The sequence below is a fragment of the Vicia villosa genome, linkage group LG2 (genome assembly GCF_029867415.1).
Source record: "Vicia villosa cultivar HV-30 ecotype Madison, WI linkage group LG2, Vvil1.0, whole genome shotgun sequence".
In the NCBI taxonomy this organism is placed as follows: domain Eukaryota; kingdom Viridiplantae; phylum Streptophyta; class Magnoliopsida; order Fabales; family Fabaceae; genus Vicia; species Vicia villosa.
In genome coordinates this window covers 177704642-177717587 of record NC_081181.1, presented here as the reverse complement: position 1 = coordinate 177717587, position 12946 = coordinate 177704642, and the positions used below count along the sequence as shown (strand labels likewise).

At 33.0% G+C, this 12946-nt stretch overlaps 1 protein-coding gene and 1 long non-coding RNA gene across 2 annotated transcripts; both read left to right on the top strand.

Annotated features, from left to right (window-relative positions):
• Nucleotides 1-2066: 2066 nt before the first annotated feature.
• Nucleotides 2067-4554, top strand: LOC131653085 (ran-binding protein 1 homolog b-like). The gene is made up of 4 exons (XM_058923131.1): nt 2067-2296; nt 2388-2539; nt 2629-2754; nt 4028-4554. Exons 1-4 carry the CDS (start codon nt 2151-2153, stop codon nt 4282-4284), a joined length of 681 nt encoding a protein of 226 aa, XP_058779114.1. The 5' UTR covers nt 2067-2150; the 3' UTR covers nt 4285-4554.
• Nucleotides 4555-11564: 7010 nt separating this feature from the next.
• Nucleotides 11565-12946, top strand: LOC131647528 (uncharacterized). Its single transcript, XR_009297852.1, has 2 exons — nt 11565-12531; nt 12785-12946. It is a non-coding gene; the product is annotated as an uncharacterized LOC131647528 (long non-coding RNA).

Here is a 12946-nt window from a genome sequence, read left to right as displayed (position 1 = left end):
ACATAACGAAACTGGAAATGCAATACCTTGGGAATCCTTCACGATTGCATGAGTCAGAACAATCACTATTGCTTCATAGTTGGCTTCGTCATTATAATACTTCAAAAACTTGGATCCATAAGTATCCCATAAAGTGCAAGTTACAATGTTCCCACTGTAAAATACAGATAACCATTAAATTGTGACAACGGCAGCAATAAGGAATCAAATACATAGAGAAAACAACAATTTACCCCAAATCTCTCAGTTTAAAAGAAATGACAATCTTTTTTCCTCCAGCCTTGGATTCACAATTTTCGATCTCATGAACAACATCTATGATATCTGAAAAACAATTTTTTTACATAAGATATTATATCACTGTAACAAAGAAAGGGTGAAAATATAAAATGAAATGGGGATACCTTGAAGCCTGTCCATTTTACATTCTCCTTTAAGTATGTCTTGGAAATCTTTGAAATTTTTTTTGACTGAAGGGATATTGTTAAGCGTAACTGGTTTAACAGTTGTACCACTGAGGAAAACAAATTTTGTAGGGTGGTCGCACAGCTTCCATTGAAAGTCATTATCATAAACATTTCCATTATTAATGATGCAAGTCATATCCTCTTTCAGCAACTGCTTCCACTTGGATGTATGGTCACTGCAAACCAACACTTGTATTCGATCACCCTAACAAAGATAATAATAGATGAACAATATTATAGAAGCATGTAAACTAATAATCTCAAGAATAACCCTAAAATAGACAGAAATCACAAATAACTATTAACCTTGGAATCAATGACGACCATCTCTAGATGTTCTACACCTTTGCTATTGACGACGCTCCACAGGTCGTTGATACGAACAACAAGACACCAAGTTTCTTTAGCACATACGAAATCTGTTCTTCTGGCCATGTTGATGGAACTTGAGAGTATCAATTTTTTTTACGATTTAGAATGATGAAAGTTTAGAATAGTGTTGGAATGGCTGTGATATAATAATGTTGAAGAATTGATGCAAGGAAACGAAGAGACGAAATTAATTGCATTCCGGCTGCAGGAATTGGAATAGGCGACACATGGGGGAAGGAAAGCATTGGAAAGTGCATTTTGAGTGGTAGAGTAGGGGAAGAGTGTGAAAAATATTTGGGGAATACGTGAAACCTAATGATGGAAAATAAAAGGCCAAAAGCTGAAATGCGTGAAACCTAATGATAGGAAAAATCTGATTTTGTAATTTAATTTTTATTTATTTAAAGAATCAATTAAGATTAAAGGGATGTATTTACGTGAATAACCCTAAAAATTGAGTGATTAATGAACTTGTTTAGGATGGGAATGTAATTATATGGGGACTTAACTTTCTTTTATATATATATATATATATATATATATATATATATATATATATATATATATATATATATATATATATATATATATATATATATATATATATATATATATATATATATATATATATATATATATATATATATATATATATATATATATATATATATATATATATATATATATATATGAGTTTAAAGGTAGTGCACTGACAGTGTAAACTAAGTTTACACATACAACCAATCAAAATCCTTACATTTGCCATGTCATATTAATTTTTTAAAATTAAAATTGTGTTTTAATTGGATACATGATTGTGATTGGTTGACAGTGTAAAAATATTTTACTTATCTCTTTATATATATATATATATATATATATATATATATATATATAAGCGTGTGTGATTTTAGGTTTCGGGTGCGAGTTTCACACGATTCAAACTCGCACCCAAAATATCGGGTCACCCGAACTCAAATTCAGTCAATTCGAATTTTCACCCATTCACTCGGGTTCGGGTGACTCCGCGAGTTTAGGTCTGCTTGCAATCCGTAAATCCAAAACATAATTCCCCTCTTATCAAAACATTCCTCTTTTGTTAATAATCCAAATCTCAGCCATCCATCCCTCTCCACGTGGCAGTCATCGAACGGTCAATCCAAAAACTGTATAATCATAAACCACTCTATCGCTGTATACAACCAAACCCTTCCTTTCTCTCCTTTTTATAAACCTAAAAACCCTATTAACCCCTCTCTCACTTTCTCTCTCTACAACTTCTCTTTTTCTCTCTCTACAACTTCAATCAAGATGTCCACCAGCACCGATCACCACGAAGAGGAAGATGTTCCCGCCGGAGACGACGAAGATACAGGCGCACAGGTTGCTCCGATCGTCAGACTCGAAGAGGTTGCTGTATCCACCGGAGAAGAAGAGGAAGAAGTTATTCTCGACCTGTATGGTTACTTTCTCTATCGATTCTTGTTTACTGTTTCTGTGATTTCTTGATTGTTGATTTTTGATTTCTGATTTGTGATTTGTTTGTAGCAAAGCGAAACTGTACCGTTTTGACAAGGATGGGAATCAGTGGAAGGAACGAGGTGCTGGAAGTGTGAAGTTTCTGAAGCATAAAGTGACTGGAAAAGTGAGGCTTCTCATGAGGCAATCGAAGATTCTCAAGATCTGCGCGAATCACCGCAGTGAGTATTGCTTTTGTTTTGGTTTTGAATTTTGATTATTTTTTTTTTCTTTTCAGTTTAATTGATTTTGATTGTTTTGTTTTGGTTAGTTTTGCCTAACATGACCGTGCAAGAGCATGCTGGGAACGAGAAGTCTTGTGTTTGGCATGCAAGGGACTATGCTGATGGTGAATTGAAAGATGAGCTTTTCTGCATTCGATTTGCTTCAATTGAAAGTAAATATTCTTTTAATCTGTTAATTGTTTAGTAGTGTGTTGTTGGTAAACTGTGTTTGGACTTGTTTGTTTTACAAGTGCTTTTGTGTTTAGTAGTGTGTTGTTGGTAAGCTGTGTTTGAACTTGTTTGTTTTATAAGTGCTTTTGAGTTTATGTTCTACTGATTAATAATGTAGGTTAATCTACTAAACTCCTGTGTTTGGTGTTGGTATTAGTCAGGTGTTTGTAATGACCCAATTAAGTAAAGTGTTTGTTCTTCATCCACTAGCAAGTTGCAACCTAAGCGGATTACTTGATTGTAACTCTGCACTTAATTTTAGGCGTTTTGAATGTGAAAGTTGGACTACCTGTATTCCCTGCTTTGTTAAGAGTTCCCTGCTTTGTTAAGAGTTCCCTGCTTTGTTAACCCAACTTTTAGATGAAATTATAGTTTTGTTTCTCTGCCATTACATAAAATCTCGTTGGATTTGTGGGTTTAGGTGCTGATTCTATGATGGACTGTTGGAATAGCTCTTACACGTTTTCCTTTGTTCTTTTGTACGTGTCTATTGATGTGTTTCATTTGTTCATTTGGATATTTTCCATTGCGCACCGCAGATTTTAGTTGGCATGTGCCATTGTGTTTTGGTCAACAAACGGTGCTCCCAAGTCACAACAAGGATCACTAGTTGAGTTTTGAAATGAATATTTATCAAAAAGGACCTGTATTTACTTTATTGGAGTTTTCAATTTCTATTTATTGTATAAAAAATTGCAGTGATGTTTGTATAGGTTAGGTTCTTCTTGAGTTTGATTGTAAAGTAATTATTGTTAAATGAAATGAAGTTGAAATAATTTATTTTAGATGCTTATGATGGTTGTTTGGATGGATATCAATTGTGTGTCTTTTCTTCTTGATTTTATGTCTGTTCAAATTGTTTAGACTTCCAAACTTGAAGATGTGAGTGAGTTGAGCCTATTTGCTATGAGAGTATGAACTACCCAAGCCATCTCCAATGTCTTTGCAGCTTAGATGCCACTTGTGTTTGGGCATTAGCTAATGATCCTAGTTTACTTAACAAAATTAGTTTACAGTGTAATTAGTGTCTGTCCTTGTGTAGAATGATGTGTTCTTTTTTTTAACGATGTTTTTCCCTGATTATCATGGGAACTTAACATGATCCTGTGGCACTTTTATGATAATAATTTATACTAGTTCAATGTTCTGCTAGCCCATTAATTGCTGATTGTAAATTTATGGCATATATTAACTGTTACTTTGTCTTACTGCTAGATTGCAAAAAGTTCATAGAAACATTCCAAGAAATTGCCGAATCGCTGAAGAAAGAGGAAAACGAGGAAGTAACTGCTGCTGCTGAACTCCTTGTGAAATTGAGTGTTGATCTGAAATCAGATGCAGAAAAGAAAGATGCAGAAAAGAAAGATGAAGAGAAATCTGAGGACAAAACTAAGGAGCAAGAATCTGCACCAGAAAAAGAAAGCAAAGGAGATTCAGAGAAGGAAGTTAAAGAGTCTGGTTCATCTGCTTGATTATGATCTCTGTTCATATTTCCAGCACAAGGCAATATGACAAGGTTAGGTGGTTGACCCATGTGCCACTCTTATCATTAATCTCTCATAGTCCTAGTCTTTGGATTGTTTTGTTGCTTTGCTACGTTATTGAGTGGTCCATATCCTTTGTTGAGTTATTGTCAGCAAAGTAGGTTTTGAGTCAGGTTTGAATCCCCGAATCTAATGATTCGCGCATTCGGAGTCTGGAGTTATTTACATTCTATTCATGTATTTGTCATTGAATTTTAAGTGAGTCATGTTGCTGTCGGGGATGGGGGGAAGGGTGCAGTCGGGAATTAGTAGTGGTAAATTACTATAAACAAAGGTTTTGAATGCATATTGCTGAGTATAACTTTTTATAGACTCGTATTACTGGTACATAACTTGCTTTTGCTACATTTTCTATTTTCATCTAAAAACCAAGCTTTCTAATTGAAGTTATCACTGTTAGACTTAATCCTGATGCCTAAGATTCATAACTTGAACTTTTCTGAATTAGAGATGATGCTATTGAACGAAATGTAGAAATGTTCTATAATGTTGCAAAGGATTGGTAAATTACACTTACATTTCATAAAGAGTTTAAAGTACACTATTTTATTTTAAAGCTTAGATGCAGTAGAATTAAAGCTTAGATGCAACAGAATCTAGTCTGTTCATCAATTAAGTGAAGGTTTTGATCACTAGTCATATTATTAGATCATTATTTGGATTGCATGATTGAATGAAATAAAACATGATGGCTCAATAGAATAATTTGAAATAAAACAGAATACTTTTTTCTGAGGCTTCTTGTTGAGGTTTCTATGGTGAATGGTTTCGATGAATGTTCTGTTTTTCAGTAAAAATCAAGGTTGTGATGAATATAGTGATTTTAATTTATTGTTGTTCTTTCTGCTATAAAGTTCAAGTTTGAAGTTTAAGAAGTAATATAATTTGTTTTAAAACTCGATATTATTAGTGGTTTGTATGATACTGCTTGATTATTTGTACCCAAAAAAAAATACTGCTTGATTATGCTTCATGAATTATTGAAAAATAATGATGCTTGATTATGCTTCATGAATTATTGAAAAATAATGATGTTATAATTTATTTTTTGAGCTTATTGAATGATTAGATGCTTGTGGATCAACATTGTTTTGTTACTAATCTCTTATAATTCTACATTCTACTCGCCAGTATAATATAATTATTTAATTAAAGATAAAAAACTTTAATTTCTCTACATAAACTCTACATAATCTCTAACTAGTGGAAAATAATGGATACGTATAACAACAATTTGTATAGAACGAGACTTCACGGGGACATGTGAAACGCAAAAAACACAAAAATGTTTCACCTAACGCATGTTTACCTTTTTTTGGTGGATTTGTTAATTCGACCCTTATTCCATAAGAGAAGCAGGTGCGTTATCCGTAGGTAATGCTATTTGAGGTAGCACTATTAAGTTGGTTGTATGAAAACTTGTAGAATGATTTTAACTAAATTGATATTAGAAAATTTGAATAAGAATAGTGATTAAGTTCTTTTCAATTCTTTATCATTTTTCTGTGTAATATTTGTTTTAACCTATGAGTCTTCTTATATCATGATTATTTTTCAAAATATTTGCATTGGAAGCTTGTTATGCAACCTGTTAGTGTGACTATAATCTCTTATTGTGTTGGACGAAGTTGCAACCGTAAAATAACTACGTCACGATTGAGTATGATCTATGTTTAGCAATCATAAATAATCTCTTAATAATATTTAATTTCAATAGTAATAAAATTTATGGTTAGTTCTTCATTGCTATTCGGATAAACTCCCCTAACTTTGTAGATGAGGAAAAAAAATTAAACACAAAATATCATTAAATAACTATAAATAAGAACTTCATTATGTTAGATATACGGTATGATAATCCTGGATATCTTCAAGAATCGTGTTCGTTCACTTTCCGAACAAAGTATTTCGACCCTATACTTGTCTGGGTTCACGAAATCTTTGCGGGGATAATTCTTGAAGAATCAATCTGCTTCTGACAATGGAGAACAGGATTAGAATGTAGAGGAAGTATATAATTTTTGTGTTTCAAATCGAGACCAAAAGACTCCTTATATAGGAGACCAATAATAGAAACGAACAGACACACCTTTTCGGAAAACAGTTATGTCTGTTGGAACGGGTGCAACTATTCAAACGAATCGTTATGTCCGTTGGGAACGGGTGCAACTATTCAAACGAAACGTTATGCCCGTTTCTATTATTTATATTCAATTACGCGTTTGGCTCGACGAGCGTGCACTCCGCACTACCCTAACTCGTTTCAAACTTAACGCATAATTGCATTGGCATATAGTAAATCACATTACTACCAAAATGCATTGCTAAAATCACCAACAAACTCCCCCCATTTTAGTATAATCCTTGATTTACTTTACATGTATAACGATCAAACAAATGCATAGAAGAAAATGTCTTACGATTGAATTTTCATCTTAGTACAAATACACATTCCAAATATTCGAAAATCGGGGTGTCATAATGATTGAACCCGTCAATCCATTTGAATATCTAAAGATATAGTACACATATGTTTCTTACAATACTCTACTATTCATACTTGACACTTTACAAGCCATGTGTCCTTATCCATTAATAAGCATATAGGAAGCCAAGTCCAAGCTTCTTGAAGCGGCAAAACTTCATGCTCACATAGGTGATCCTTTTAATCTTGCACCTGCATTAGCAATTTTTCAAAAGAACCATTAAGAAGATATACTTCAACCTAGCCATCACTTGTAGGTCTGAGCACATACCTTGGGAAGATAAACACAATTGCTCCAATCTTTAATTATGATCTTTCCATATTGAATTCTGCTTCTAACGTTGTATTAGAAGGGAATTGGGTATACCATAGTTAATAGATTTAAATGGACTTTAATCCCATCCCAATTACCGACTTCTTCACTAAGTCTCTAGCTAACCCCTTCGTCAAGTGGTCAGCTAAGTTTTGTTGCGACCGAACAAACTCAATAGATATCACCCCATTCATGATTAATTCCCTAATCATACTATGTCTAATACCCAAATGTCTAGACTTTCCATTGTATATTTGACTATATGCTTTAGCCAGTGTGGCACTACTATCACAACGGATAGAAATTGGTGATATCGGTTTAGGCCATATCGGAATCTCATATACCAACTTCCTTAGCCATTCTGCTTCTTTACCAGCAGAAGCTAATGCTACAAACTCAAATTCCATTGTGGAACTAGTTATACATGTTTGCTTCTTGGAAGCCCATGAGATGGCACCTCCCCCAAGCAAGAACACCCATCCACTTGTAGAGGATAAATCTTCAACATTATTTATCCAACTAGCATCCGAATAACCCTCTAACACCGAAGGAAATCCCATATATGACAATCCATAATTTATAGTACCATTCAAGTACTTGAATACCCTAGTTATCGCATGCCAATGATGTCTACTAGGATTACTAGTAAATCTGCTCAACTTTCCAACCGCATAAGCAATATCCGGTCTAGTGCTAATCATAGCATACATCAAAGAGCGTATAGCTCTTGAGTATTCGAGTTGATCCACAGGTTTACCTGTATTTGGCATAAGCTTTTCTCCTGGATCCATGGGAGTATTTACTAGAGAACAATTTTCATAATTGAACTTCTTGAGTATTTTCTCAATGTAATGAGATTGCGTAATTACAATCCCCTTATTCTCCCGTTTAATCTTAATACCAAGAATAACGTCCGCTTCTCCCATATCTTTCATGGAGAACTTTGATGGGTTTCTTCATTAGTTGGAAAGACGATTAGAACAAGGCAACGATTTATAATTAAAAGAAAATTCAAAAGCAAGGCAATGGTTCGTAGTGAAAACATTCAGAAACTTGTTTCTATAGTGTATCTCACACTCTGTATGTAAATGTTAAAGTTTTTTTTTTTTTTAAATTACCTACACAATTAACACACCTGTAGAAGTATCACTACTATTTTATAGTAATATACTTTTTAGAATTAACTATCAATTAAGCACACACATGCCATAAAATTATACGTTACGACATCCATATCAATATATAATACCAACGAAACTCATAACTCCAGGAACAAATATAATTCTATAAATATTAATTATTGGAAAAATTTCATTCAAGATCTGATTTTCAATGTTCTAATTCCAATGAGAAATTATAAAACGTACCCGGTTTATGATGTAAATTTTTCGTGTGTTCACCCATATGTAAATTGTCTTTGAAACTTGTTCAATTTTTCGAAACTTTTAGTCATCTCCTTGACGGTGCTTCCTCCTCCAGCCATGATTATCAGAAAAAATACTTTGTTCGTTTGTTAGATATACGGTATGATAATCCTGGATATCTTCAAGAATCGTGTTCGTTCACTTTCCGAACAAAGTATTTCGACCCTATACTTGTCTGGGTTCACGAAATCTTTGCGGGGATAATTCTTGAAGAATCAACCTGCTTCTGACAATGGAGAACATGATTAGAATGTAGAGGAAGTATATAATTTTTGTGTTTCAAATCGAGACCAAAAGACTCCTTATATAGGAGACCAATAATAGAAACGAACAGACACACCTTTTCGGAAAACAGTTATGTCTGTTGGAACGGGTGCAACTATTCAAACGAATCGTTATGTCCGTTGGGAACGGGTGCAACTATTCAAACGAAACGTTATGCCCGTTTCTATTATTCATATTCAATTACGCGTTTGGCTCGACGAGCGTGCACTCCGCACTACCCTAACTCGTTTCAAACTTAACGCATAATTGCATTGGCCTATAGTAAATCACATTACTACCAAAATGCATTGATGATACTAAAATCACCAACACATTATTATTAAATGAATTACATGGTTCACATTATTGGAAGCAAGTTCATCTAAGAGAATTTAATTTATGAGAAACTAACCACGTCTTTAAGAAATTCATGACCAATTCAATATAAGTAAGCAATACAACCGTACAAACTATTAGGGTTGAATCCTTCATGATGCTTTTTCTTTCCCCAATGCTCTAAGATATGCCTCTTTACTCCGAAAATTCAAAACTCTAATGATTGAATGTGTTTTATAATTTATAGAAAAATTATGTTCTAGAGGTGCCTATGACTTTTGCAATGTTGTTGATCTGATATGTGAGTTGTAGTTAGCGTATTGCTTTTGCTTTGTGTGAGCATCGTAATTTTTCTGGTGATAAAACATCATACTACTTTGCCTCATGTGTTGATTTTGTTCTTTTTATGCTCGAAATAACGTCGCTATGCTTTACTAGTACGATACGTTTTTGCTCAATTTTGTAATTTCTCTTCCCTTTCTTTCATTTCTTATAAATGAGTGTCATACCCTAAGTTTTTAAATTATTTTCATCTGCATAAGCATTTGGTCATACATTCATCAGCCAAAATCATTTATCAGGGCTTAGGGTGAAAAATCAAGAGTTTGACGGTACATCTGGTCTTGATGGCATCCATTCATTCATTTGCATGACCAAAAGTCAAGAGTTTGACTTTTTGGTTACAACACAGTATCATTTCGTTACATCAAGTCTCATAAGTCCAAATAGATAAATACACAGAGTTGACTTGTTTCATCCGCTCTATGTAGAATTGACTGTCATTCATGCATAGGAATTATCCTTTTTTATCCGGTTCTTCATATTTCATTATCATTTGAATAAGGGACTAAGAGTTAAGAGTTTGACTTTGTCATTTACTTTGTTTTGATTCAAATTTTATCCTTCATATTTCATTATCATTTGAATAAGGGACTAAGAGTCAAGAGTTTGACTTTTTGACTTTGTCATTTAATTTGTTTTGATTCAAATTTTATCTACACTCGACCAAAGTCAAGAGTTTGACTTTTTGGTTTCTAGTTTTTATTTTATTTTCATTTGGTTTTATTTTAATCTAATTTGTATAGCATTTATTAAAAAGGAGATTAAAAATTAAAAGAGTTATGAGTTCGTTTGGCCCAACTTTTTTAAGTCTTAAAAGTTACTTTAAAGTTAAAGTTAAAAAATAAGAGCTTTTAAAATAAAGTTAAAGTTATTTGGGTATGATTATTTTTTAAAAGTTATTTTTAATTTAAAAGTTGTTATATATATATATATATATATATATATATATATATATATATATATATATATATATATATATATATATATATAATGCGTATTATTTAATTGTTATATTAACATCTATAAGTTAGTGTATAGTAGAAGAAATTCATAATATTATTATTGAAAATTATTATACAATAAAACAAGATATAATATATAAAATAAATAAAAAGTTGGACAATACTAGTATCTACAAAAATGATGATGTAAACACAAGAAGAAAAAAAGAATAAATAAAACATAACTCTAGATGTTATGAACCGTATAAAAAATTGAAAAATTTCCGTCTACTACATTAGCGCCATTTATTTTTAAAGAAAAGTGTTTTCGTTGGGATTCGAACCGCGACCACATGTTTTAAGCTCCAAAAAAGTTGGTTTCAACGCCTTTTTTACAAGCTTCTTTTATTCAATTTTTTGTCTTTTAAAAAAAAGCTACTTTTTTTCTCTTTATGAAAAATGTGTTTGGCCCTCAATCTCCTTATAAGGAGAAGAAAAGTAGATAAAAAATTGGGCCAAACGAGCTCGTCTTATTGTATTTTTGTTTTATTTTGCATTAAGTTACTTTTGTTTCCAATTTATCTTTAATTGGATTTAATCTTTGTTTAATTTGTATTTAGTTTATTTTGTATTCTTGTAATCTACAATATAAGAAAGTTAAATGGTCTGGAAATACCAAATATGCCCTTCTTGCCATTTAACCTATCCACGTGGTCTGCCTCACATCTCAAGCTTCCAAAATTCAGCTTTCTTATTTCTTCCTACATTCTTATTCTTTCTTATTTCTTATTCTTTCTTACACAGAACCCTTTTCAAACTAAACCCTAAATCTGCTCTGTTTTTTCTAAAAGAACCCATTTCTTATTTTTTCTTCCAACCTGACTCCTTTTCTTTTCCTTCCTCAAACTAAACCCTTTTCAAATCGGCTCTCATTTTTTTACTTCCACATAAAATCTTCCTCCATCTCTCTCATGGTCAGGCCCTTCGAGCGAGTTTGCGACATCAACGAAGTTGTGGAAGGCGGCGGTTCGAGATTGCGACATCAACGACACGAATGTTCCAATCTATTAGTGTTACTTCCATGAGAAAGATGTGATCTGGTTTTTTATAGTTGTGGTGTTTATTGATTAGTGAATGTTTCGATCTATATGTGAAAAGATCAGTGATGTTTTTCAGATCTGTTATAAAAAAGAAGATCGATCTGATTTTTAACTTCACTTTTTTGTTTTGTTTTCCAGGTTCTTTAGTTTTAGTTTTGATCTCTGGGTTTCTAAAAGGAATGTTCCGATATATCAGATTTGAATTGCTTTTCCGGTTTTTGTTTTTATGGTTATTTCATTTTTTTGGCTGTGAATCAGATTTCGGCAAGCTCTTCATGGGAGGAATATTGTGGGACACGGATGAGGAACGTCTCAGGGAGTATTTTGAGACATATGGGGAGGTGATTGAGGTTGTGATCATGCGGGATTATGCAACAGGACGTGCTCGTGGGTTTGGTTTTGTTGTGTTTGCTGATCCTGCTGTTGCTGAAAGAGTCATTGTCGATAAGCACATCATGGATGGCCGCACTGTGAGTTTCTATATTTGTATGGATTGATATATTTACCATCAGCATTTTGTTCATATTACGTGTTTAGTCTGGTAAGTCTAAAATAGCATTGCAGAAACATGCACTTTGAAGGAGTCTAAAGAAGTCATCTATATAGAAATATCAGTCAATTTTTGTTGCTGTTATGTCATGTTTGAATCCATGTGCTGAATTGATAGTATTTGGAGTTGTTTTAAATCAGATCTTAATTGTTCATTATGGATGATTTCCGCCCTGCTGAACTGATGAATTAGGTACGTATTGTTCGAATTAGTATCGGCATATTAATTTGTAAACGGGAACACGCATGAATCCATTGACGGGTTGAGTATTGATTCATATTAATTATTACTCACGAGACAACCCTGTTTTGATTTATTATAGAATAATTAAAGATGGTGTGGTATAATCGTCGGGGACCTATTACCGTTCTTTGATAAGTACAAAAAGGTTGTTGACATCTTCATCCCCAAAGACCGAAGGTATTTCTTTTTTTTTTATTTCCCCCAATTTACCAATTCATCAAATCTATAATTTTAGCTTTTTTGAAATTGAAATGATTTTTAGAACGGGTGAATCGAGGGGTTTCACATTTGTTCCTTACAAGTATGTTGATGAATCTTCCAAAGCTGCTGATAGGCTCGACGATATGCTTCTCCATTTCATTGTGTTTTCTGGTGATTTCATTCTTTATTGAACTTTTGTGTTTGGAATTTAAACAAAATGATTTTTCAGGAAGAATGGTTGATGGAGTGTCAAGCAGTGTCAAGAGTAGTTCAAGATGCAGAGAAAAATAAAGGCTATGCAAGAGGGAAAGTTGTTGTATCTGAAGCAGCAAATGAATCTGCTTATGTTCTAGCTGATTGTTGGAGGAATTTAAAGTCTCGGTCGTTCAAA